This window comes from Bubalus bubalis, chromosome 3 (assembly GCF_019923935.1).
Source record: "Bubalus bubalis isolate 160015118507 breed Murrah chromosome 3, NDDB_SH_1, whole genome shotgun sequence".
Lineage (NCBI taxonomy): Eukaryota > Metazoa > Chordata > Mammalia > Artiodactyla > Bovidae > Bubalus > Bubalus bubalis.
The window spans coordinates 36980336-37007235 of record NC_059159.1 but is presented as its reverse complement, the minus strand read 5'-3'; the positions used below and the strand labels follow the sequence as shown (position 1 = coordinate 37007235).

Genomic DNA, 26900 nt, shown 5'->3' with positions numbered 1-26900 from the left:
TGCTGCTAGTCAGTAACTGAATATGGTTGTTGCAATTTTATGGAATGTGGGTTAATGGGACTGCTTTTTTTTCCCCTAAGTGACTTAAAAAAAAGTCTTTAAATGCCAATCTTAGAGTATATAGTCCTTATGGGAGTCTTAAATTTTGTCTGTTCAAGAAAGCTTGAATTTAATTAGAAGGTTGGGTTTTTGTTTGGGGGCTAGAAATAGATTTCTCTAGTTAAATTTGTTCTCCTTTAGTTAACTTTGGAGTTAGGTTCTTCTAGAACACAGGTCTTTTTCTTAAGTCAACCAAAAAGTGAGATTAGATACATGGAATTGCGTGACTAATTTACCTGACATACATAGAATTTAAAGGATTCCTGGATTCCACCAGTAACACTGAAAGGTTCACCTGACTAAGGCATAGCTTTTTTGTTGTAGAAATACAGTATATGTTCATTAAAAAAAAAAAAAGCATGGACATGCAAATTGCATCTCCATAGGAGATACACTTTACACATTTTGCTGTGTCTTTTCCACTGTGGATTTCTCTTCGTTTCTCCCTTCCACTTGTTCTTTTCCCTGTGTGTCCCTCTTGTGTGTCCAGTATCTTTCATACCTCTTGTTTAGTCTCTAAGCAGAGAGCACCCGAGTCCTAGGTCTTGGTAACGAAACCCTCACTCTGTCTCTGGGGCCTTTGAAAGTGAGGAAATGTTGGTGTTACTGTTGGGTAAAGGACCTCTTAGAATTGTCATCTGTCCTTGGTAGCCTGCATTTTATGTTGTGACTGTTTTCCTTTAACAGGTAAGTGCCATCCACGTTGCTAGTCATGATATTGCCATTGTTGTCAGTGTTCTGTAGTCTGTCTACCCCTAACTACTTAACTGTTTTACAAGTTTGCATAAAATTTGTTGCACTTTGTATAATCAAGTCACTTCTCTGCTCAGAAATCCACAGTAACTTCTTGGTAAGCCCCCATAGCAAATGCATACTTTTTGTCTTCCTCTGAACCTCAACTCCAACTAACAGGGACCTCAGTTTAATTCTCTTCAGTCCTTCAAGGCCTGGCCCAATTTCCTGGCTCCTCAGCAAACCTTGACTGCAGGGCCCATTTCATTGTCTTATCTTCTCTGAATGCTTACGACCCTTCAAGGCTGTACAACATGCTCTTAGACCAAACTGTCTTATATTGTTCTTAGCTGGTACATGTATATTAGTCTTGTCTCCTTCCTGAGAATGTAAGCTCCTTAAGAGCAGGGACCAAGTCTTACATTTTTGTATCTACCACAGTGCCTAGCACAATGCTTGGCACATGGGTGCTGAATAAATACTTTATTGATCAGCAAACTATTATCTGGTATTTTTAATTATAGAGGGATTAATGTATGTGTGTGCAAGCTTGTACCTATTTGCTGTGGCTTGTGACTATGTCAAAGTGGGATGGAGCACAACTGAACATGATCAAGGGCAGAGCTTGGTGGTCTGACAAGCCAGCCAACAATGACTACCAGCTGGTGTGGCCATGGACATGCTCTGCTGGTAGGGACCATTGCAGAGCAGTTAAGAATGACGTGTCTGACAATTCACCTTTTGGAAGAAGAGCCCAGATACTCCTTGAAGGCTATTAGCTATAACCATCTGTATGTGAAAGCCACCTACTTGGAGAGAGAGAGCCTATTTCAGACTACTAACCTGAGGGACTGGCGGAGGGGGTGATGTATGTAACATTACTTAACGCCAATAGAAGATTTTATTTTCCAACTCTGTTCCACTTAGCTCTGAGGCTGCAGAATAGCTGGGTCATTAGGCTAAAGATTATGAATGAATTACCTTAGACTGTTTTACCTGCATCATGTTTTCTTTTCTTTCAATTTGAGCCAATATTAAATTCACAATTTCACATGGAAACCTTCATTTGGGGCTTTTCTTGAAAAAACTGGAAGATCTGGAAAAACCAGGCCTGCATGGCAGCTACGGCCTAGAGATGACTAGTGGCTGTTTCTATAGACGGGATCTGTGCTCTATTAAGAGGTTATTTCACTTGTTGATATCACCTGCCAGGTACTCTTGTAACCATGTGCAGCCTGTCTCCTCCCTTAGGTTACTTTGGAAAGCACAGCAGAGAAAAAGGACTGAGGTCTTTTTTATACTCTAAGTCCGCAATTTGAGACTTAACATTTAGATATCACTCAGTTCAGTTCAGTCACTCAGTCGTGTCCGACTCTTTGCAGCTCCATGGACTGCAGCATGCCAAGCCTCCCTGTCCATCACCAACCCCCAGAGTTTACTCAAACTCATGTCCATTGAATCGGTGATGCCATCCAACCATCTCATCCTTTGTCATCCCCTTCTCCTCCTGCCCTCAATCTTTCCCAGCATCAGGGTCTTTTCAAATGAGTCAGCTCTTCGCATCAGGTGGCCAAAGTATTGGAGTTTCAGCTTCAGCATCAGTCCTTCCAATGAACATTCAGGACTGATTTCCTTTAGGATTGACTGGTTGGATCTCCTTGCAGTCTAAGGGACTCTCAAGAGTCTTCTCCAACCCCACAGTTCAAAAGCATCAATTCTTCAGTGTTCAGCTTTCTTTACAGTCCAACTCCACATCCATACATGATACTGGAAAAACCATAGCCTTGACTAGAAGTACCTTTGTTGGCAAAATAATGTCTGTGCTTTTTATGCTGTCTAGGTTGGTCATAACTTTCCTTCCAAGGAGTAAGTGTCTATTTATTTCATGGCTGCAATCACCATCTGCAGTGATTTTGGAGCCCCAAAAAATAAAGTCTGACACTGTTTCCACTGTTTCCCCATCTATTTCCCATGAAGTGATGGGACTGGATGCCATAATCTTTGTTTTCTGAATGTTGAGCTTTAAGCCAACTTTTCCACTCTCCTCTTTCACTTTCATCAAGAGGCCCTTTAGTTCTTCACTTTCTGCCATAAGGGTGGTGTCATCTGCATATCTGAGGTTATTGATATTTCTCCCGGCAATCTTGATTCCAGCTTGTGCTTCATCCAGCCCAGCGTTTTGCATGATGTACTCTGCATAGAAGTTAAAAAGCAGGGTGACAATATACAGCCTTGACGTACTCCTATTCCTATTTGGAACCAGTCTGTTGTTCCACGTCCAGTTCTAACTGTTGCTTCCTGACCAGCATACAGATTTCTCAAGAGGCAGGTCAGGTGGTCTGGTATTCCCATCTATTTAAGAATTTTCCACAGTTTATTGTGATCCACACAGTCAAAGGCTTTGGTGTAGTCCATAAAGCAGAAATAGATGTTTTTCTGGAACTCTCTTGCTTTTTTGATGATCCAGCAGATGTGGGCAATTTGATCTCTGGTTCCTTTGCCTTTTCTAAAACCAGCTTGAACATCTGAAAGTTCACGGTTCATGTATTGTTGAAGCCTGGCTTGGAGAATTTTGAGCATTACTTTGCTAGCGTGTGAGATGAATGCAATTGTGCAGTAGTTTGAGCATTCTTTGGCATTGCCTTTCTTAGGGATTGGTATGAAAACTGACCTTTTCCAGTCCTGTGGCCACTGCTGAGTTTTTCAAATTTGCTGGCATATTGAGCGCAGCACTTTCACAGCATCCTCTTTCAGGATTTGTAATAGCTCAACTGGAATTCCATCACCTCCACTAGCTTTGTTCGTAGTGATGCTTTCTAAGGCCCTCTTGACTTCACATTCCAGGATGTCTGGCTCTAGGTGAGTGATCACACCATCGTGATTATCTGGGTCGTGAAGATCTTTTTTGTACAGTTCTTCTGTGTATTCTTGCCACCTCTTCTTAATATCTTCTGCTTCTGTTAGGTCCATACCATTCCTGTCCTTTATTGAGCCCATCTTTGCATTCAATGTTCCCTTGGTATCTCTAATTTTCTTCAAGAGATCTCTAGTCTTTCCCATTCTGTTGTTTGCCTCTATGTCTTTTCATTGATCACTGAGAAAGGCTTTCTTATCTCTCCTTGCTATTCTTTGGAACTCTGCACTCAAATGGGTATATCTTTCCTTTCCTCCTTTGCTTTTTGCTTCTCTTCTTTTCACAGCTATTTGTAAGGCCTCCTCAGACAGCCATTTTGCTTTTTTGCATTTCTTTTCCATGGGGATGGTCTTGATCCCTGCCTCCTGTACAATGTCATGAACCTCCATCCATAGTTCATCAGGCACTCTGTCTATCAGATCTAGTCCCTTAAATCTATTTCTCACTTCCAATGTATAATTGTTAGGGATTTGATTTAGGTCATACCTGAATGGTCTAGTGGTTTTCCCTACTTTCTTCAATTTAAGTCTGAATTTGGCAACAAGGAGTTCATAATCTGAGCCACAGTCAGCTCCCGGTCTTGTTTCTGCTGACTTAATAGAGCTTCTCCATCTTTGGCTGCAAAGAATATAATCAATCTGATTTCAGTGTTGACCATCTGGTGATGTCCAAGTATAGAGTCTTCTCTTGTGTTTTTAGAAGAGGGTGTTTGCTATGACCAGTGCATTCTCTTGGCAGAACTCTATTAGACTTCGCCCTGCTTCATTCCATACTCCAAGGCCAAATTTGCCAGTTACTCCAGATGTTTCTTGACTTCCTACTTTTGCATTCCAAAAGGACATCTTTTTTGGGTGTTAATTCTAGAAGGTCTTGTAGGTCTTCATAGAACCATTCAACTTCAGCTTCTTCAGCATTACTGGTCGGGGCATAGACTTGGATTACCTTGATATTGAATGGTTTGCCTTGGAACTGAACAGAGATCATTCTGTCGTTTTTGAGACTGCATCCAAGTACTGCATTTTGGACTCTGTTGTTGACTATGATGGCTAACCAATCTAATCACATGGACCACAGCCTTGTCTAACTCAATGAAACTATGAGCCATGCCGTGTAGAGCCACCCAAGATGGACAGGTCATGGTGGAGAGTTCTGACAAAATGTGGTCCACTGGAGAAGGGAATGGCAAACCACTTCGGAATTCTTGCCTTGAGAACCCCATGAACACATGAAAAGGCAAAAAGATAGGACACTGAAAGATTAACTCCCCAGGTTGGTAGGTGCCCAATTGCCGGGGTCCAGCCCCGGTGGATCCAGGGAATTCTAAGCGGGAACGGTGTCGGCAAGGATCAGGAAACAATTGCTTAATTAAACGTTAATTAAGGATATACAGAGTGGTTAAATAAGGATAGCTCAGTGAGGAAAATTTAGTGGAGAAAAGAGGCTGAATAACTTGGTTTACGTGGAAAGCTAATAAAATTCCAAAATAAGGAATTTGCATCACCTACGTAGGCCGCAGGCGTCCTCCTGTTCTCCCGAAGGAGAGGAGACACTAAGGCCTCCCAGGTCAGATCTCAGAAGCCCAGGCAAAATTAGTAGGCTTGACGAGCCTCCGCGCCCCAGATGGAAATTCAGCCAGAAGGCGAGAGAAAGAACGACATGGGGAGACCAAGCTTCAGTGAACAAAGCCTGCACTTTATTTTCCAAAGTAGTTTTTATACCTTAAGTTGTGCATGGGGGATAATGGGGGAAGGGGTAGAGTCAGCAGTAAGCCAGGCTTTCTTCTTGCAAACTTATCATATGCAAAAGTTTAGGTGATTTACATCATCTTCTGGCCCGGAGGCCTGTTAACATTTTAAGACCCTTTCTTCAGAAAACTTATTTTTCTCTAAAGGTGATTAGTCAGGTGCCACCCTCCAAAAGCATTAGATAAAGTTGCATTCCTATAGGGCAAAGGTGTGGTGGGCTATAACAAGAAAAAGAATTAACTCAAGGGTCCAAGGTTACAAACATTAAAGCTACTACTTACATCAATTATATTAATCAATACACTGCCAGGGACACAGCAGGTAAGGGATATGGAAACTTAGCAGCAAACATTGGCCCAACAAGTGAAAAACCCTTCATCAATACAATTTCTAATCAATCTTTTAACTGCTCAAAGGAATCTGTATTTAGACAGTTTAGAACATCTCATGCCTCTCACGGTTTGGAGGCTCTGAACAATCACATGTGGCCGGAAGAACCTATTCAGGAGACAGATGGTGGTGGGGGACAGCCCCCTGTAAAGTCAGAGGTGTAGGTGAGAGCACAAAGCAGTAAAGTAGGCAGACTCTGGTTTTGGGGTTAGATGCTCAAGAATTTCCAGGGGGACTCCTGAGGCTTGATCCTGCCTTTGCGTATGCCGAGCCTCCTTCCTCATGACCTTTGCCATGGGCGGAGTTCCTCACGCTGGCTCCCGGCACCCAATATGCTACTGGAGATCAATGGAGAAATAACTCCAGAAAGGATGAAGAGATGGAGCCAAAGCAAAAACAACACGCAGTTGTGGATGTGACTGGTGATGGAAGCAAGGTCCAATGCTGTAAAGAGCAATATTGCATAGGAACCTAGAATGTTAGGTCCATGAATCAAGGCAAATTGAAAGTGATTAAACAGGAGATGGCAAGACTGAAAGTCAACATTTTAGGAATTAGCGAACTAAAATGGACTCAAATGGGTGAATTTAACTCAGATGACCATTTAAATATCACTATGGTCTGAATATTTATGTCCCTGCAAAAGTCATGCTGCAATCCTCATGATTGATGTGATGGTATTAGGAAGTGGGACCTTTGGGAGGTGCTTCAGTCACAAAGTGGAAGCCTCACGAGTGATATTAATTCCTAATAAAATAGCTCTGAGAGATTCCAAGCCCCTTCCATCAAGTAAGGACACAGCAGAAGGGTGTCAGCAGGACTTCCCTGGTGGTTCAGTGGTTAAGACTCTGAGGGTTGGATTCCCAGTGGGGGAACTAATTGCCTACATGCCACAGAGCAACTTAGCCCACGGGCCACAATTATTGAGCACACGCCACAACTAGAGAGTCCACGCACAGCAGCAAAAGATCCCACATGCCACAACTAAGACCTGAGGCAGCCATATATTATATATAAAGTAGCAGCAATGAACCAGGAAGATGGCCCTCACCAGAAGGCAACCAGGCTGGCACCTGCAGAGCTGTGAGCAATAAATTTCTGTTATTTATAAGCCACCCAGTTTGTGGTATTCTATAATAGCAACCTGGAAAGACTAAGACAGTTATTCCCCTTTTAGTTTTGGGTTGACTTTCTAAATTAACATTTAGGGGAAAGGAATTAAAAGTCAATTTATCCTTAAATACGGGTTTCCCAGGTGGTGCTAGTAATAAAGAATCTGCCTGCCAATGCAGGAGACACAAGAGATGCTGTTCAATCCCTGGGTCGGGAAGAGCCCCTGGAGAAGGAAATGGCAACCCACTCCAGTATTCCTCCCTGGAGAATTCCATGGATAGAGGAGCCTGGCAGGCTATAGTCCATGGGGTTGCAAAGGGTCAGATATGACTGAGCAACTGAACACACACATTCTTAAATACATATGTGCTATTAGTTCAACACGCACATTTTCAGTAGCCCCTGGTCACTATACCATCAACAACTAGAGGAAAATTACTTCTGATCTGGAGGAAAGGGGAAGGAGAATTTTTAACAGGTTCACAAACAGGGAAAGTCCCAAGGAAATGAACGTTAGAAGGTGCCTGATATCTTTAAAGTGAGTTGAAGTTTACCATGAATTCTCTGGAAATTGCTTTTCCTGTACGCAAACAGCTACTTGCCAGTCTTTCTGTGGCAAATTAGCAAATCCTCTAGAGTTTTGCATTTAGGAGGGGAAGGAAGAACTAATTATATCCTATTTCCCACTGGAATTCTAAATCTTTTCATTGATTGTCATGTGTATGATGAGACTGGGAGTCCTGTAAAGAACTTGAGAGGAATAGTCAGGGAAATAGTCAGGGAATAGTCTATTCCTGGCAGGAATAGTCAGGGAAAGGAAGGGTAAAAGACAATTTTAGTTCCATCAGACTTCCTCTTCCCCTGTTTGTATTACAGGAGCAGATCACCTCCATTGGGATAGCTACTCTCTGAGGAGAATGTATGATTGTCCTAGAATGTATCATGCATTTTCTTCTTTTTCTGTAACACAAGATGATCACAAGTATCTTTTTCAGCCTTCAGTTACTGCGACATCTGAGTCATCTCAGAGTCTCAGTTTCTTCATCTGTAAAATGGGGATGACATTACTAGTATATCCATCAGTTGTTTGGAGGACTAAATAATGTAAATGCTTGTGTGTTCCTCACAGGGCTTCCCTGATAGCTCAGTTGGAAAAGACGCCTCCTGCAATGCAGGAGACCGCGGTTGGATTTCTCGGTTGGGACGATCTGCTGGAGAAAGGATAGACTACCCACTCCAGTATTCTTGGGCTTCCCTTGTGGCTCAGCTGATAAAGAATCCGCCTGCGATAAGGGCGACTTGGGTTCGATCCCTGGGTTGGGAAGATCCCCTGGAGAAGGGAAAGGCTACCCACTCCAGCATTCTGGACTAGAGCTTTCCATGAAAAGCAGTATATATAGTCCATGGGATTGCAAAGAGTCAGACACAACTGAACGACTTTCACTTGTGTATTCCTCATTAATTCTACAAACTTATACACTTTCTTGAAGAGCGAGTATTATTGTGGCAGAGAAAAAGGAAACGTGTGTTTACTGGAAAGAAATAGTGTTAACAGGAAACAAAACAGACAAGAATCCCGTGGTTGCTATGCAGTTAAGTTTCCGCGGAACCGTACACACCGTCTTTCACTGTTGTCGCTACGAATCTTTTTCCCGTTGTACCTCAGACCCTGCTCTCTCCGCCCTGGGGAAGCGAAAGCCTCGCCACGCTCTCAAGTGCATGCTGGGAGTTGGAGTCCCCTTAAAGGCCTCGGGTGGCCGTGAGGTGAGCCGCGTCGCTGGGAGCGACTAGCACGTGGCGGGAAGGGGTGGTGCGCACTAGCTGTGTGTTCCCGAGAGCCGCGGGAGCTTCCCGCCCTCGCGGCTCGCGTCGCGGCGCCTCCCGTCGCGGTGCCCTCCCGACATGCCCGAGGAGGCGGGCTTCCCGCCGGCCAAGAAATTCCGGCCGAGCGCCGGGCCTCCGAGCCGCGCCGGGTCCTGCCCTCCCGGGCGGCGTTCGGTGATGCTGCTGGCAGCGGGCGCCGGCGGAGGAGGTGGAGGCCGGAGGCAGCAGCCGCCCCTGGCCCAGCCCTCGGCCAGCCCGTACCCCGAGGCCGTGGAGCAGCAGCGCCGGAATCTGCCCATCTTCCAGGCGCGAGGCCAGCTGTTGGCCCAGCTCCGAAACCTGGACAGCGCCGTCCTTATCGGTGAGTGACCGTGCCGGCGGGTCCTTCTTCGCTCCCCGTTCGTTCACTTGAGAGAACAGCTTTTCTTAGGTGCTTCTCACCGTCTTTCATCCGTTTCTGCAACAAACCTGACCGCCTCTTTCTGTTCGGGGCCAGGAGAGGGGCCTCAGAAGGGAGTCGGGCAGTCCCCCTTTCTGGAGGTGCTCACAGTCCGGGCCAGTGACCACGCGTTAGGCAAAAACTCGCCTTCTGGGCCGGAAGGGTAGAGGGATGCACCGGAGACTTGGGGGAATTTAGAAAAGTGGATCTGAGCCGGTACGGAGGGGACGGCGAGGGGGTGGACCTAGAAAGGCGTTGGACACAGAGGAGAGAGCCTGCGGTATAAGAGACAAAGTGGAGACGATACAGTCCAGTCTGAGGGAAGAGGTAGTTTCTGGTCTACTAACTGAGGCAGAGTTGAGGGCCGGGAACCGATTGCAAGGGGCTTTGATCCCCAACGTTTTAAGTAAGAGGAGCCCCTGAAGAACGGAGAGGATGAGCCTCCAAAGAGGGAAGGAGATCCAGGAGACCTGATAGTCTAAGAAACAGAGTTGTAAGAAGAAGAGAGTGAACGAATGCAAAAATGAAGTCCAGTGAGTAGGGACCCAAAAAATGCCCACTGGATTGGGTGGGAGTTATTGATTGGGGATGGAGGTGAGCTCTGTTTTGGCAGAGCTGTGGGATGGGAGCTGATTTGTCATTGGGCTGGAAGTGAGGATCTCATGAAGGCAGTGGGAACAGACTTCTTTTTCGAGAAGAAGCAGGGGGACCTAGCGGACCTTGCAGGTCTTAATAGGTTAAGGGGAAGAACTCAGTAGAGAGGGAGACTGAAGATGGAAAGTGGGCACTAACAGCAGAGACGGAGGGCATGGGGAAAGGGGGCCCTTGGCAACAAGGGTTGGATCTAGCGGTGGCCTGGAATAGAAGGAAGGCCATGCAAGAGGTTAGGGGGCTGGAGGAAGGTGGTAAGAATGGAGTGACTGCAGAAGAGCTTGTAGGAGATGGAGGGAGACTGTCTTTGAGGATTTCACTTTTTCTATGAAGTAGGTGCGGGAGCTCTGCTGAGAATGGGACTTACAGGGTCCTTGGGGAGGATGGGGACAGGGGAAAGGGGCTGCAAAAACAAGGATCAGCCGTGGTGCTGGCACCCAGGTGCATTTGGCCCCGTGGCAAACTAAGGTCGTTATCTGCCCAGTTGGGTTATTTTACTATAGTGATGCTCAGTTTCTTTATTATTATTATTATTTTAACTTTAGCTGCATGAGGTTTTTGGTTGGGGTGCTCTGGCTTCGCTCATTGCAGAGCACGGACTCTAGAGCTCCAGCTTAGTAGTTGTGGCGCTTGGGCTTAGTTACTTCGAAGCATGTAGGATCCTCCTTCCACGAGGGATGGAACTTGTATTCCCTGCCGTGGAAGGCGGATTCTTAACCACCAGACCACCAGGGAAGTCCCCAATGCTCAGTTTCTTGGTGTAGGAGCAGAAGAGATGGGCAGGGAAACCTTAATGAACTCAGTAGGAGAAGTGCAAGATAATCAAGTTCTTCGTCCATGATTCGTGTCCAGGTCAGGAAGGATGAGCCATAGGGGAGAAAATGGAAGGACGATGGGCCTGTAGGACTCAGTGAAGTTGGTAGGGTGGCGGGGGGTTGGGGGGGGGTTGGCGGGGGGAGATGGGGAGTGGGCAGTGGTAGTTGTGGAAGGAGGGATGCCCAGGCTTACAGTTCTGTGTTCTGGTCAGGTGCTGGGAAGGAAACACAGGAGGGTACTAATAAGGTTGGGTGCTTACTGTATGTAGTGCTCAGGTACATGAAAGAAACAGGCTTCTGTCCTCCCAGGACTTCTGATGCTGGAGGCAAACAGAAACGTCTCAACGCTCTCACACAGTGTAGAGTGATCAGTGATGGAGGAGAGATGAACAAGGCACTAAGGAACACAGAGGAGGCGGGTGCAGCCCTTGGGGAGAAAGTTTGAGGTCTAATTCATCTTGTGGAGTTTGTCACGCAGGCAGTGTGGGAGCAGATACTTCAAAATTGAGTGGGCAAAGGCAGAGGGTTTGAAAGGAGACGGCAGGCTGGGTGAGGAGTCCGCTATGGCTGCAGTGTCGGAACAGATGTCTCTTCATGTCAATACATTTACATCTCATTTATCCCTTCGAAAAGTAAGACTTTTTATATAACAGCTGTATTTCACTGTGTGTCTTTACTGTACCAGTTACTATTGCTAATCATTTACATTGTTTCCAAATTTAACTGTCATGAGCAAAGGTGAATAAAACACTTTTGAAGCTGATTCTTTATGCACATCATTATTTCCTTAGAGTCAGTTCTTGCAAGTGGAATTGTGGGTCAAGGGTATAAACATTTTAAAGATTTTCTTACTATAGTTTGACCTTCTGAGAAGCAATTCCAGTTAACACTCCACTAGCAGAATTCATGGGTACACATTTTCCCATGACTTTATCAACTTATTTTCTTTCTTTTCTTTAATATTTATTTATTTTATTTTGGGGCACCGGGCCTTAGTTGCAGCATAGGGGTCTGTAGTTGTGGCATGCAGGATCTAGTTCCCTGACCAGGGATTGAACCCAAGCCCCCTGCACTGGGAATGCTAGGGAAGTCCCTCGAGTATTTTTCTTATGTCTTTTCCTTCTGACTTTGATCTGTTGGGTTTGTTTGTTTGTTTTTTTTTTGGTGAAGTTTGTTTCTGCTCAGGTTTAAATGAGAGTTGTTTTCTTTCCTAGGGGAAACAGGCTCAGGGAAGACAACACAGATCCCTCAGTACCTGTACGAAGGGGGGATTGGCCGCCAGGCCATCATTGCTGTGACCCAGCCTCGCCGAGTGGCTGCCATCTCTCTGGCTACCAGAGTCTCTGATGAGAAGAGAACAGAACTTGGGAAGCTGGTACCTAACTCCTTTTTCACTAACAGTTCTTGGTCCCCCACACCTCACTCCCCCCCTCCCCCACCACCTCCCTGACTTTTTTATTTTTCTAAACAAGAGTACTTATACATCTCAGGCTTCTTTCTTTCTTTTCTTTTTTTTTTTTTTTCCATGTTTCTTTCTTGCCACAGTTGTTTCAGACTCAGTTCTCTGTTAGTTCCTTAGAGATCAGAGGGTCTGTCAGTCCCATTTGCTTTGCTTTCAAAGTCTGTTGGCAAATAGAATAAATTCGTTGTTTTCCTTGAGTACTTTTAAGGCTTCAGGAACACTTGCTAGGTCTCTTGTCTGTATATCTTTCTACAAACTTGTAAGCATTTTCCTAGCATATAGGTGGTTATTGAGAATGAGTTCCAGAAGTGTATATAAGTCAGATTTATTTGTGTTCACACATATGACTTAAAAACATCTCGAGCATCTTCTCACTTGCTTCGTTTGAAGTAGCTGAGGGGAGGGAACTAGTGTTACATTCTTTGCAGAGTTTCTCGTCGTTGCAGTTGAGGGCGTGTGTCCATTTTCCAGGGAGCAGGGTAGGGTTGGAGTGGGTCATGTCCACTACACTAGCACCAGCGCCTGGCGCCGTGCTGGGCACCCTGGGTGCAGCAGACATGTTTGCTGAATGAATGAGTGGTATCTCCGCGCAGGTCGGCTACACAGTGCGCTTCGACGATGTCACCTCAGATGACACCAAGATCAAGTTCCTGACTGATGGCATGCTCTTGCGCGAGGCCATTTCGGACTGCCTGCTCCGGAAGTACAGCTGCATCATTTTGGATGAAGCCCATGAGCGGACTCTCCACACGGATGTGCTCTTTGGGGTGGTGAAAGCTGCACAGAAGAGGCGAAAGGAGCTGGGGAAGCTGCCTCTCAAAGTGGGTGCAGCCGTTCTGCTGCGGGACTCGGGGCAAAGGTGCTGGGGGGTCGGGGGGAGGGCAGTGCGGCCTCCCAAGCAGCCCTCAGGGCTTAGCAGGACACAAAAAGGCTGGCCCGAGCCTTTCTCCCATCCTCCGCGCCCTTCTCGCCGGCAGGTGATTGTGATGTCAGCCACAATGGACGTGGACCTGTTCTCCCAGTACTTCAACGGAGCCCCCGTTCTCTACCTGGAGGGCCGGCAGCACCCGATCCAGATTTTCTACACCAAGCAGCCCCAGCACGATTACCTGCATGCCGCCCTGGTCTCCGTATTCCAGATCCACCAGGTAGGCAGCAGGGAGTGGATTCCTGGAAAGGTCTATTTGACCTTGAACAGTCAGCCTTGAGAAGAAAAGCTGCCGGACCAAACTGCTTTGTAAGCTGTGTTCTTTAGGTGAATAAGGAATTTGTTTGCCATGTCTCCGTTTTTATACTTTTTTATAGTATCTCTCTTTTCCTCTAAAAAAAAAAAAATTAAACCCTGGCCAGCATGTTTCTTCAACTGAGCTGGAAAACCTCCATGTATTAGAGCAGTGGCCCGTGCGCACAATGTGATCAGAACCCCCAGTAAGAAGCACATTTTGTGTTGCAACCAAGACACCACGTGTAGAACTGAGTAGAAAGGAGTCTTAGGAAACACTGCCTCCTTTTATTCCATGTGATAGTCTGTCTCATTGAACAATAAAAAGTTGGTGTATTAGCCAATAAGGGGGTGCAATTTAGAGTTCTCTTTTTAAAAAAATGTGTTAGAGAAACATTTCAACAGTTTTTTCATTTTAGTAAACATTTATTTAAAAATTTGAGTGTATCACCTCATTTTTTGGTTTAACTTGTATATAATTGACTGTTTTTACCTTCCCGGTAACTTTCTGAAAATGTCTAGAAGCCAGCTTTTTTTTTTAATGTATTTATTTCTTTAATTGGCTGCTTCAGGTCTTTGTTGTGGCACACGTCGTCTGTGGTCGCAACTTTCTAGTTGTGGCACACAGGCTGGTAGTTGCCACTCCCGGTCTTAGTTGCCCCACAGCACGTGGAATCTTAGTTCCCCGACCAGGGATCAGACTCATGTCCCCTACATTGAAAGGTGTATTCTTAACTACAGGACCACCAGGGAAGTCCCAGTCAGCCTTGTTTAGCTGCCCGAAGCAAACTTGAGATAAGGATATTTTATGAATGATACCTGTGGTGCCCTCAAGTTATGTAATAGCTTTTTTTTTTTTTTATGTAATAGTTTTGATGAGTCCTCCTAGTGATGAGCTTTTGTTGTTTTAGATTTTATCCTGTCTATGTGTGTGTACCTCTGAACATTTGTCCTCTTAACACTGAGCTAAAAAAGTATATGCACACATACAAATACATAGATACATGTATGCAAACATACCCATATTGTATATACAGAAAGAAAAACATGGTGTCAGTCACTCAATCATGTCTGATTCTTTGTGACCCCATGGACTGTAGCCTGTCAGGCTCCTCTGTCCATGGAATTCTCCAGGCAAGAATACTGGAGTGGGTTGCCACTTCCTTCTCCAAGGGATCTTCCTGAACCAGAAATAAACCCCAGGTCTCCCACATTGCAGGCAGATTCTTTATTGTCTAACCCATATCTGCCTTTATTACATGTACACATACATACAAATATAGGTAGTCGGACATGACTGAGCAACTTGCACACCTTCACAAATACAGATAATTATTGAACATTTTTCAGTTATTTTGCCAAACAGGCACTCTACAAATTAAAGTATCTAAACAGACTTCAAAGAAGATTGGGTCATGGGTATATGTACTTAACACTTAGATGTTCTTCCCTTCTCAAGGCGAAGGACCCAGTTGAGATACCAAGCCCTTGCCCAAGTTCTGGGTGCTTTGGGGGTTTATGAAAGTGCATTTGATGGCCTCATTCAGTAAGGGCTCCTTTTCCAGCCTCTGGCCATTTTCATGGATCAGGGTTTCTCTAAGTTGTCTCCTTTGTCAGTTTCATCTTTCAAGATGATTATGAAAGGAAGGCAGCTCCAGGCAAATTTTATTTGCCTGTGTGATTGTGCTTTTTCATGGCATTGTTCTTGTTGCAAAAAGCAATCTGGTGATTTCCCTTCAAAATTCCCTTAGTTTTTTATTATGTCTCTTTTTTCCCCGTTAATTCATTCTTAAACATAGCTGGCTAACTTGAATAAGATGCAACTGTGCCTTTGGTGAAGTTCCCCCCTCCCCTCCAGGGGCAAAACCAAAATCTAGGCTCAGTTATAGGTCCAAAGTTAAGAATAACTGGAAAACTTCATTAACAATCATTGTTCTATTTTGTGCCACCTGTGCATCTGTCAAGGCCCAGTAACCCCAGTAACCCCACTCTGCCTTCTCTGTAGGAAGCCCCCTCCTCGCATGACATCCTGGTGTTCCTCACCGGGCAGGAGGAGATCGAAGCCATGAGTAAGACCTGCCGGGACATCGCCAAGCACCTTCCAGACGGCTGCCCCTCCATGCTGGTCCTTCCACTGTATGCCTCCCTGCCCTATGCCCAGCAGCTGCGCGTCTTCCAGGTGGCCCCAAAGGTGAGTGTACCCTGTCTCCTGCCCAGCCCCATCCCTGGGTACCCAGACGGATGCGCCAGTGGGGCCTATGCCCCTGTCAGCAGGCTCCAGATAAGATGTGTGGACAGGGTGCCCAGGTATCTCTCTCACAAGCTGGAAAGACACAAGCATGTAATGCAGGGCTGTAGACATGGCTCTCCCATGGTAGGAACAGGGAGACAGTTGTCTGGGGATGAGGGAGGGACACAAGAGAAGCCGGAAGCTCCCTGAGTGGCTCTCCCAGGGTCCACAGTAAGCAAGCACGTGTCCACCGTAAGTTTCCTGGGACCCCTGCTGTGCCAGGTGCTGCGCCAACACCAGGCACATGCTGTCCCTCATCCTCTCAAGAACCACAAGGCAGGTCACCATTCCAGTTCAGAAACCCTGAGGCCCCAAGGGGTGAAGCGATAGATGCCCATGGGGCACAGTAAGTACCGGGCAGGGCCAGGATCTCAGGCCACATCTACTTCCTCCTGACTCTAATGCCCATCCCACCACCCCTCATCACCTCAAAATAAGCCTTTAAGACTGAAACACACCCAGCCCCCAACCCAATACTGACCCAGCCATCAGTATTCGTAACTGTCCAGATAGCGGAGTCATCTCTTCTTGATCATGAGTGAACTGTGACAGTTAGCAATGAGGAATATGTTTTCAAACTTCTGCATCATACGTGTGTCATGTGGCTTTTTGGTTTTCTTCCTCCTTTTAGGGTTATCGCAAAGTGATCATTTCAACCAACATCGCTGAAACCTCCATAACCATTACAGGAATAAAATATGTAGTTGACACGGGCATGGTTAAAGCAAAGAAGTATAACCCTGGTGAGAACTTGTGGCCCCTGGCGTCTCTTCTCTGTATAGTGAGCAGCCCGTGGTCCCGCAGTTTCCCCACCTGAGCATTTCACGTCTGTGAATACCAGGCACCCCGTCTAGCAGGCAGGGCCACAAAGACATGTGAGGCAGGGAAGAAGAGCCCATCTGTGGCAGACCTGGGGACAGAGGGTCAAGGACCTGGGCAGAGGGACTGAAACTCCATCAGAAGGTGGGCGAGAATGGTGGCTGTCAGGCCAGGGACAGCCTGATACCACATCAGAGGCTTCTTGGGGAATGATATCTGAGCACAGCTGGCTCAATCCCCAGTCTCCCAGAAAGAAAGCAGGACCCCACCCCCAGCTGGGCCAAGGCCCTAGCTGCTTCCCGACTGTGTGCAGTGCGCAGCTTGCTTGAAGTCATTTTTATTCAGGTCTGTTCTCTACCTTGCTTTATTCCACGGAGGATTTGAGGCAGCTGACATGATAGCTCCCGGATGTTCACTTCAAATGAACTGCTAAGCATTCAAGGATGCTGACTTTCACGTGTGTTTCTTGGGGACCATGTTTCTGAAAGGGCTTGGTTCTCCACACTGTCTGGCACAGCGTACACCTTTATCAAGAAAATCAGTCTCGTTTACTCCTAGGTGTAGTGACATTACGCCGTCTCTCTTTTACAATAGAGCAGGAGCGAGGATGTAGCACACAAGCGACTGGAGGCATTTCGTTTTGGGGTCATGATCAGTGGGCGACCAACCATCCTGGTTTGCTGGAAACTGTCTGGGTTTTGGCACTGAAAATGCCACCTCTTGGAGGACCCCTGAGTCCTAGGCCGCCCCGGGGGTTGTTTTCAACTGTGACCTAAGCCAAGGCCTCTGAAATCTCCTCCCCTTGGCCACTGCCCTAAGCTCAAGGTCCTTCTGATGCTGTAGTCACAGATTTCGCACAGTGTTCATGGCGAGGCCTCTTTTCACCACAAACCGGTCTGGTTACGTGCTTTCTGACATATTGTTGTTTAGTCACTAAGTGGTGGCCAGCTCTTTGTAATACCATGGACTGTAGCCTGCCAGGCTCCTCTGCCCATGGAATTCCCCAGGCAAGAATACTGGAGTGGGTTGCCATTTCCTCCCCCAGAAGATCTTCCTGACCCAAGGATTGAACCCACATCTCCTACATCAGCAGGCGGATTCTTTACCACTGAGCCATGAGGGAAGCCCACTTTCCAATGTAGCCTTGAGTTTTTCTGGACTCGTGTGTTGCAGAAAGAATCCTGGGTATCCCAAGGAATGCTCCTCATTGTCTACTTTGTAGAAGGAGTTTGTTCACATGATGAGCAGAGCTCTGACTTGGCCATTCTCCCACCAGACAGTGGGCTGGAGGTGTTGGCTGTGCAGCGGGTATCAAAGACCCAGGCCTGGCAGCGCACGGGCCGGGCCGGCAGAGAGGACAGCGGCATCTGTTACCGGCTCTACACAGAGGATGAGTTTGAGAAGTTTGAGAAGATGACGGTGCCAGAGATCCAGAGGTAGCCAGTGGGGCTCCCCACCTGCCATCTGTCTCGAGGTCCCATCCCTGCAGCCTGTATCTCCTCCAACTGACGCTCCTTAGTGGGTGGCTCTGCCTTGCTGGCCGGGGGGTCAGGCGCCCTCGTGAACCACCTGTCTCCGTCTTGCAGGTGTAACCTGGCGAGCGTGATGCTGCAGCTCCTCGCCATGAAAGTCCCAAACGCGCTCACCTTTGACTTCATGTCCAAGCCGTCTCCAGGTGAGTGGAGTCTTCAGAGAGATGGTCACACAGGAAGGGGCCACCAGTGGGCTCCACACAGCAGGCCTTCTGGCACTCTCCTTTTTTAATTATTATATATTTATTTGTTTTTGGCTGTGCTGGATCTTTGTTGCTGTGCGGGCTTTTCTCTAGTTGCAGCGAGGAGGGGCTACTCTCTAGTTGCGGTGACTGGTTTTCTCATTGCAGTGGTTTCTCTTGTTGCAGAGCACAGTCTGTAGGGTGCGCAGGCTCAGTAGTTGCAGCTCCTAGGCCATCGAGCACAGGCTCAGTAGCTGTGGCGCATGGACTAGCTGCTGCGTGGCATGTGGGGTCTTCCTGGAGCAGGGATCAAACCCATGTCTCCTGCATCGGCAGGTGGGTTCTTAACCACTGAGCCACCAGGGAAGCCCTTGGTGTCCTGTTGTTTAGTATAACTGGGGAGAATAACAACCTTAACTCCCAGAGAAGAGTCTCACAATTATGGAAGAGACCCGGTGCTGTTCACACCACGTTGGTGCAGAGTCAGGGGCTTCATGTCGGCACCATCTTGGGTGGGTTCCGTGGTCACAGGAACCAGGGAAGGTAGTCGAGGGGGGGTCCGCGGGTTACTGCAGCTTCAACGAACTTGGACTTTTGCAAAGGGACTGAACAGATTGTGTTTCTTTGCTTTTAACTGGAATTTGATGGGTCTCTGCCCTTCACTGGGAATCTCTCCATGGAGGAAGAAAAAATAGTTGGGATTCTTTGTCATGGTAGCTTAGCCCTCGGCATCCCTTCAACACATACCATTTGCTTTTTTTTAAGTGAAGAAGTGCAATTGGTTAAAAAAAAGTAAACAGTGGATAGGTGGACATGGACCTCCACAGTCTTCAAGTTCTTAGTTTCCCTGCCCCACAGCCACCACTGTGGCCATTTCCTAGTGTCTCCTAGAGAAAATCTATGTGGGTAAGTACATACAGTCTCCTTTTCAAAACATAAATAGCAACACCCTTTCAGTCCATTCTATACTTTTTTTTTTCTATCAATTACTAAATTCCTACATATAAAGGAGGAACAGGGACTTCCCTGGTGGTCCGGTGGTTAAGACTCTGAGCTCCCAATGCAGGGGTCACAGGTTTAATCCCTGGTCAGGGAACTAAGATCCTGTATTCCACGCAACACCCCACCACCATCACCAAATAAAAGGAGGAACATATGTGTCAGGTAGAGGTAGCGAAGCCACACCTGTGTGCCCGTTACTGGGGCCACAGGCCCTGGGGCCACCCGTTCCCACCCCCCACCCCTCACCTCCTTCCCACTCCTCCTTCAAGGTCAGCCACCACCCAGGTTTGATCTGTGAGTCCCTTGCTTTTCTTGAATATCTATTACATGCACAAGCATGGTTTTGGTTGGTGTGTTTATGTCTCGATTTTCTGGTGACCTTCCTTTTCATATGTCATGTTTTGTAAGGTTTACATTTGATGTATTTTCATCACTTAAATACTATTCCATTCTATGAATAAGCCAAGATGCATTTATCCCTTTCCTGGTAGACATTGGCACATTGCTTTTTTCACTTAATATATTTTATAGATCAGTTTTTCTCTGTATATGTATATTTATTGCATCCATAGACATGCATTTTTATGCTTAATAGGTAATACATTTACATAGTTCAAATTAAAAAGGAATTAAAGAGTAAATAGTGTCCTTCTCTCCAGGGGCTCCCGAGGCCCCTGGTGTTTCCATTGTTGTGTGTGTCCATCTGGAGACACAGGTCCCTGTACGAGGTTCAGGTAAATGAGTGTGAAATTCAGAAGTGTAAGTTTGCTGGGCTTCAGATTTACATACATATCGCCAAATTGCAGACCACTATTTAAAAAGAGAATTGAGGGTTTCCCTGTTGGCTCAGTGGTAAAGAATCTGCCTGCCAATGCAGGAGACACAGGTTGGATCCCTGGTCCAGGAAGAGCCCACATGCCACAGAGCGGTTAAGCCCGTGCACCACAGCTACTGAGCCTGTGCTCCATTGTTCTCCGCAATGAGAAGCCCACACAGTAGAGGAAAGCCTGCTCACTGCAATGAGAGAAAAGCCCCACGCAGCAACGAAGACCCAACACAGCCAAAAATAAGCAAAATTATTTTTGGAAAATTAAAAAAACAAAAAGAGATGAGCTGAAGACAGTGATGTCATGAGTAGCTTTGAAAAGTACCTCATGGGGACAGTGTGGTTGCGGTCTTGACTGTGGTTTGACTTAGGCTCGTCAGAAATGTGCTGATGTGATGAAGCAGCTGCAGCTCCATCCTGTTTTGAGTGTTCAACTCCTTTTCATGTCTCTCTAGATCACATCCAGGTGGCCATCACCCAGCTGGAGCTGCTCGGTGCCCTTGAACACAGGGATGGCCAGCTCACACTAACTCCAATGGGAAGAAAGATGGCGGCTTTCCCACTAGAACCCAAATTTGCCAAAGTAAGTGCCACCGTCTTCTCAGTCCCCTCCCTGTACCTTACAGGTCGGCCATCCCACAGGGGACGCCTCAGCCCAGTGCTTCCATCTTCACCTTTTCTCTTAAACAGTTATCAGCGCCTGCTTTGTGTCGAACCTCGACTTACGTTCTATATGATTCAGGCTCATGTTAAGTCATGTGTGTGTGCGTGCTCGGTCATGAGACTCTCTATGACCCCCTGGACTGAAGCCCACAGGCTTCTCTGTCCATGGAATTTTCCAGGCAAGAATACTGGAGTGGGTTGCCATTTCCTCCACCAATGAAGTCATGTGCCCTACCTATATGGGATCAGACAAGAAAGGCAGCTATCCCTTCTACACAAAGTAAAATAATATACAAATGAATATATAAAAGAGCATAAGTTATATTGTCGTGGTTTTAGAAACACCTGCCCCTTCACGCCTTACAAGGGAAGCTGCAGAAGCAGTATATGGAAATTCAGAAGCCAGGAAAAAACTGGACTCACACAGTGTTTCGTTGTGGTTTGCAGACCATCCTCCTGTCCCCCAAATTCCACTGCACAGAGGAGATACTGACCATTGTCGCCCTGCTGTCTGTGGACAGCATTCTCTACAACCCTCCATCCCGGCGGGATGAAGTGCAGAGCGTGCGGAAGAAGTTTGTGTCCAGCGAGGGCGATCACCTCACCCTGCTCAATGTCTACCGGACCTTCAAGAACACCGGCGGGAACAAGGTAGGCCCTGTCCTCTTCCTCTTCTCACACAGGGCCTCCCTTTGGTCCTATGTTTCAGGACACCTTCCCTTTTTGACTGCGCCTTCTGAAGAGCCTCACAGAACACTGGATGTCATTCCAGAGACGTCTGCACCAGAGATGCTATAAGGGAAGACACAACTTCAGCCTTTCTCTCTGCTTGTGTTTCCCTCATACTTAACGTGGGCAGGTGAAGTATTAATACCTGGTGACCCAATTTCTTGGCTACCAGATGGTTTGTTTCCCCACCTGCCCCTAACTTTCTTCATAGCAGCTTTCGCTTGTGTGACATTTCCATTCCCGGGACCAAGATGGAAAACAGCAATACCTTCCTTCATTTATCAATACAATTTTTAAAATAAATAAATAAAATATCTGGAGAAGTTCCCTTTTGGCCTAGTGGTTAGGATTCCAGGCCTTCACATGCCATGGCCTGGGTTCAATCCTTAGGGAACTAAGATCCCGCCTGCCGAGTGGCTGCCCTTCCCAAAAGAATCAATAATTGTGCCATAGCATGCATGCTTTAACTTTGTGTTTTAATGCAGTCAGTTCTTTAAAAAAAAAAAAAAAAAAGCCACCACCCAGGTTTAGTAGTTGTAAACATTTTGCTCCGTTTGCCTCAATTTATTTGTTTATTTTCTCTTGGCCACTCTGTGTGACATGTGGAACTTCCCTGACCAGGGATGGAACCCATGCCTCCTGCAGTGGAAGTGCAGAGACTTAGCCACTGGACCACCAGGGAAGGCCACGTCAGTTTATTTTTAAGGAAATAAATGCTGTGGACACAGCAAGAGCTCCAAGCTGCTTCTCATGTAGTCCTCCCTGCCTCCTGTAACCACTGTCCTGAAGTGGGTCTGGACCTCCCTGGGCAACATCGTGCTTTCACTTCCTGTCCATGAGCATCATATGCTACACATGCTTCCTCACACTACCCTTTTGCCACTTATTTCTGCCTCTGGCCCTGTAGTGCACATCCCGTCCAGGTCTCCTGTGCACAAAGGGGAGGGTTTCTTGGGAGCTGACACCCAGGAGTGGACCTGCTGGTCTAGGAGCAGCTGCATCCAGCTTCCCCAGAGTGTCAGCACCTCTTTACCCTCCCCAGAGTCATGCAGAAGAGTTCCCATTTCCACCCACCTCTTCAACTTTGCTGAAATGACTTTCATTTTTTCCAGGTTGATGGATATGAAGTAGTTGTTGTTGTTCAGTTGCTGAGTCATGTCCGACTCTGCAACCCCATGGACTGCAGCATTGCAGGCTTCCCTGTCCTTCACCATCTCCCAGAGTTTGCTCAAACTCATGTCCATCGAGTTGGTGATACCATCCAACCATCTCATCCTCTATTGCTCCCTCTCCTCCTGCCTTCAGTCTTTCCCAGCATCAGGGTCTTTTCCAGTGAGTCAGCTCTTCGCATCAGTTGGCCTAAGTATTGGAGTTTCACCTCCAGCATCAGTGCTTCCAGTGAATATTCAGGGTTGGTTTCCTGTGGATTGACTGGTTTGGTCTTCTTGCAGTCCAAGGGACTGTCGAGAGTCTTCTCCAGCACTGCAGTTTGAAAACATCAAATAGTATCTCAGTTATTTGAAACTGTACTGACTTGATTCCTCAAGAGACCAAGAACCTTTGCTTAAGTTTATTGTCATTTGTAGTTAATCTCCCGTGAGTTGTCTGTCTATATACTTTGTGGCTCTACTGGATTCTTGGTCATTTTCTGACTGATTTGTAGGTGGTGGTGTTTTTTATAAATATATTCTGAAGGTCATCATTCTTTTTCCATTATGGTTTTCAATATGGTTCACGCTTTTTGATATAAAGATATTTTCTTGTATTTACTTTTGGCAACAGCAGTTTTCCCTCTGAATTCAAACTATGTTCTAGAAATTATGCTGGGACTTCCCTGGTGGTCCAGCAGTTAATTCTTGGTCACAGAACTAAGACCCCAAATGCTGCATGTTATAACTAAATTTTTTTTTAATTAAAAAAATTATGATAAAAGTTGTGCTTTATTTTTATCTCTGTAGAAGCAAGAGGACTGTGACATCTCTTTTTTCCTCCCTGTTCAGGAATGGTGCAAAGAGAACTTTGTCAACAGCAAGAATATGATGCTAGTAGCTGAAGTCAGAGCACAGCTGAGGGACATCTGCATAAAGGTATTTTTCTTCCTGCTGGTCTTTGTGGGGCTAAGCTGTCACCTTTTTCTAGGTGAAAATTCTCAAATTGCTTATTACTAGTGATTGCAGAAAAACCTCTCATTGTAGGAAAATTTTTAAATAAGAAAGTAAAAATTAACCCACAACTCCACCTCTCACCAGTTTGGTCCATTTCCTGGTGGCTCTGCTTTTAAATATATCTTTACATGGATAGTTATTAATACATTGTATGTATGATTTATATCCAGCTTTTATAAACTTTACATGGATAGTTATTAATACATTGTATGTATGATTTATATCCAGCTTTTATAAACTTTAGATGGATAGTTATTAATACATTGTATGTATGATTTATATCCAGCTTTTATAAACTTTAACAGTGTTTTCCAATTTACTAGAATTCTTCCTAAGTTTTTTTTTTAGTGGAAATACCTGTCATTTTTTTCAGTTTATAAAAGCAGTGCATGCTTGTCACAAGTTGATAGAGTGCAGAGAATAGTGGTATAGATACAGCAGAAACCTACACAACATTGTAAAGATAGAGTGCAGAGAATAGTGGTATAGATACAGCAGAAACCTACACAACGTTGCAAAGGAATTATACTCCAATAAGAAAATTAAAATAAGAAAATAGTGATATATATACAGCAGAAACCTACACAACGTTGTAAAGGAATTATACTCCAATAAGAAAATTAAGAAAATAGTGATATATTGTGTAGAAAGTATAAAAGTTTCTCTAATCTTGCCCCTCCAAAGAGAAGTAATAGTCCAGTGTAGATCCTTCTAGAATTTTTTTCTATGTATGTATGTTTTTGTTTATTCGTCCGTGTATTACGCATATATGTGGATATATAAATTTTCTTTTTTAAACAAGTTTGATGTATGTTTTGTTTTGAAACTTGTTTTTTTCCACTTAGAGTGCGCCTTGAATTTCACTTTGTATCTGGGCTGTCTCTCAGTGCCTGTATCTGTCTATCATTCTTTGTATTGACTTGGTAGCATTTTGCTCCGGTCTTCACTACAGTTATTTAACCAAGTCCCTAGTGGTGGTCATGGATTGTGCTAGAGTGATCATCCTCCTGCATAAACGTCTGTGCTCTGGTGCACAGAGAATGAACTTCTGGATGGGGAATTTAGGTTTTGATAGACATTGCCAAGCCATCCACCAAAAAGTCTCCTCTCAGCTTATATTCCCTCTTAGGGGACATGTTTCTATATTCAATGACTATGAGGCACCGTGTTCTACCGCAGAGGTGGGGTGGTTTGTGTCCGCAGTCTCCTGTGTTGAGCACTGAGTGTCCTCGTTTTGCTGCCATGAACAGCTCTGTGGTGACCAGACGTCTCCGTGTGTAAGGCGTCTTCTGAGACAGCCCCCAGTGCGGACCATCCACGTGACCCTGGGACACAGCTGTCACCCGTACCCAGCCCCGTGTCTAATGCCAGCAGCCTATTGTTAGCACTGAAGTAACTTCTTTCCAGGCTTCCCAGGTGGCTCAGTGCTAAAGAATCTACCTGTCGAAACAGGAGACGTGGATTCAATCCCTGGTTAGGGAAGATGCCCTGGGGAAGGAAATGGCAACCCACTCTAGTATTCTTGCCTGGAGAATCCCGTGGACAGAGGAGCCTGGCGGGCTACAGTCTATAGGGTCACAAAGAGTCGAGCACGACTGAGCGACTGAGCACACAAGTCTTTTTACGGTGGCCTGTTGTGTTCTGTGTTGCATACGTTTTTCCACTCTTGCACTTGAATGGCTTTCCTGCTAGACCATCCCTGGGCTTTGTGAGTTTTCTCGTCTTTTACTGAAGGTAGAAGTGGCGCTCCTCTGCCCGCGCTCACCTCAGGCCTCTGAGGCAGCTGTCCCATAGGTCCGCGTCCACCCCGGATGCGAGCCTCCTCTGTGGGCCTCGCACCAGGCTGCGCGGTAGGCACTGTGGCTCCATGTACCATGAGTGTCTGCACAGTGCTCACGTCTGGGTCTTTTCCATGTCTCGCTTCCTCCCGAACCAGATGTCCATGCCAATCCTGTCCTCCCGGGGGGACACGGAGAGCATCCGCCGATGCCTGGCACACAGCCTCTTCATGAGTACCGCTGAGCTGCAGGTGGACGGGTCCTACGCCACCACGGACACCCACCAGCCGGTGGCCATCCATCCCTCGTCCGTGCTCTTCCACTGCAAGCCGGCCTGCGTCGTGTACACGGAGCTGCTCTTCACCAGCAAGTGCTACATGCGTGACCTGTGCGTCGTGGACGCCGAGTGGCTGTACGAGGCCGCCCCCGACTTCTTCAGGAAGAAGCTGAGGACTGCCAGAAACTGAGCCGCCCTGGTGCCAGAAGCTGGGCCGCAGCCGGCCTCGCTGTGACCTCTAAATGTTGGCACCTACAGAGGCCACGGTGGTTATGGGTGGGTCATGCCTGGCCTCCAGGAGCTTAAGAGCCTCTTTGTCTAAACTCCTCAGACTGAACCACACAGACATGTAGAGGCCTGGGAGACTTCAAAATGATGCTTTGGGTTCTTGGTGGGCAACTTTGGGTGACTTCCTTTACTTCTGAGCCTCAGTTTCCTGATCTGCCAAGTGGGAGTGATGATACTTAAAGGGTCGGAATCATGAGGCTCACAGCAAGTGAAAAGAAAGTACCCAGAGCTGTGCGTGCCCATGATAAGCCACGGTGGACTGAGTGCCGAGGTGCTTGGTTGGTGTTACTGCTTATGTACGTGCCGTGGATCAGGTACAGCAAAACCCCCAAGTCCTGGAGACTGCGGGGGATGGTCTGGAAGGGGGACCACAAGAGGTCACAGAGCTCCTGACCTTGGATCTGTTTGAACATCTATCTGCATGAAGTTTTGTAACAGAAAAGATTAACTTCTGTTTCAACAGGGAGGTGCTGAGCACCTAACCTCACTCCCCAGGGCAGGGAGCTTTCACAGCAAAGAGGCTAAGCACCTGTCCCCACCCTGCTTTCAGGGAAGTTCCTGAGTGAAGGTATTTGTATCTTCTGAAGTGGGAAGGCTGATCTTGTGTGGTGTTGTCCTTCAGTCATGTCCAATTCTTTGTGACCCCGTGGACTGCAGCACGGCAGGCTTCCCTGTCCTTCACCATCTCCTGGAGCTTGCTCAAGCTCACATCCATCGACTCGGTGATGCCATCCAACCATCTCACCCTCTGTCATCCCCGTCTCCTCCCGCCTTCAGTCTTTCCCAGCATCAGGGTCTTTTCCAGTGAGTCAGCTCTTCACATCAGCTGCCCAAAGTCTTGGAGCTTCAGCTTCAGCCTCAGTCCTTCCAGTTAACATTCAGGGTTCATTTCAGGTTGTAGTGTGATGGCCTCCAGCATGGCCTTCTCTCTCTGTCTCTGGGC

General features: G+C 46.6%; 1 protein-coding gene across 2 annotated transcripts; it reads left to right on the top strand.

The window, feature by feature from the left end:
• Nucleotides 1-8663: 8663 nt before the first annotated feature.
• On the top strand, nucleotides 8664-26698 carry DHX33 (DEAH-box helicase 33). Of its 2 annotated transcripts, none has more exons than XM_006060032.3 (12): nucleotides 8664-9178; nucleotides 11937-12097; nucleotides 12778-13005; nucleotides 13162-13332; nucleotides 15412-15597; nucleotides 16328-16439; nucleotides 17792-17951; nucleotides 18102-18190; nucleotides 20513-20640; nucleotides 21168-21371; nucleotides 23450-23536; nucleotides 25551-26698. In XM_006060032.3, exons 1-12 carry the CDS (start codon nucleotides 8896-8898, stop codon nucleotides 25857-25859), a joined length of 2118 nt encoding a protein of 705 aa, XP_006060094.3. In that variant the 5' UTR covers nucleotides 8664-8895; the 3' UTR covers nucleotides 25860-26698. The 2 variants fall into 2 exon arrangements, with proteins under 2 accessions (XP_006060094.3, XP_044795337.1); XM_044939402.1 differs by lacking the exon at nucleotides 8664-9178 and adding an exon at nucleotides 10890-11354.
• Nucleotides 26699-26900: the final 202 nt, after the last annotated feature.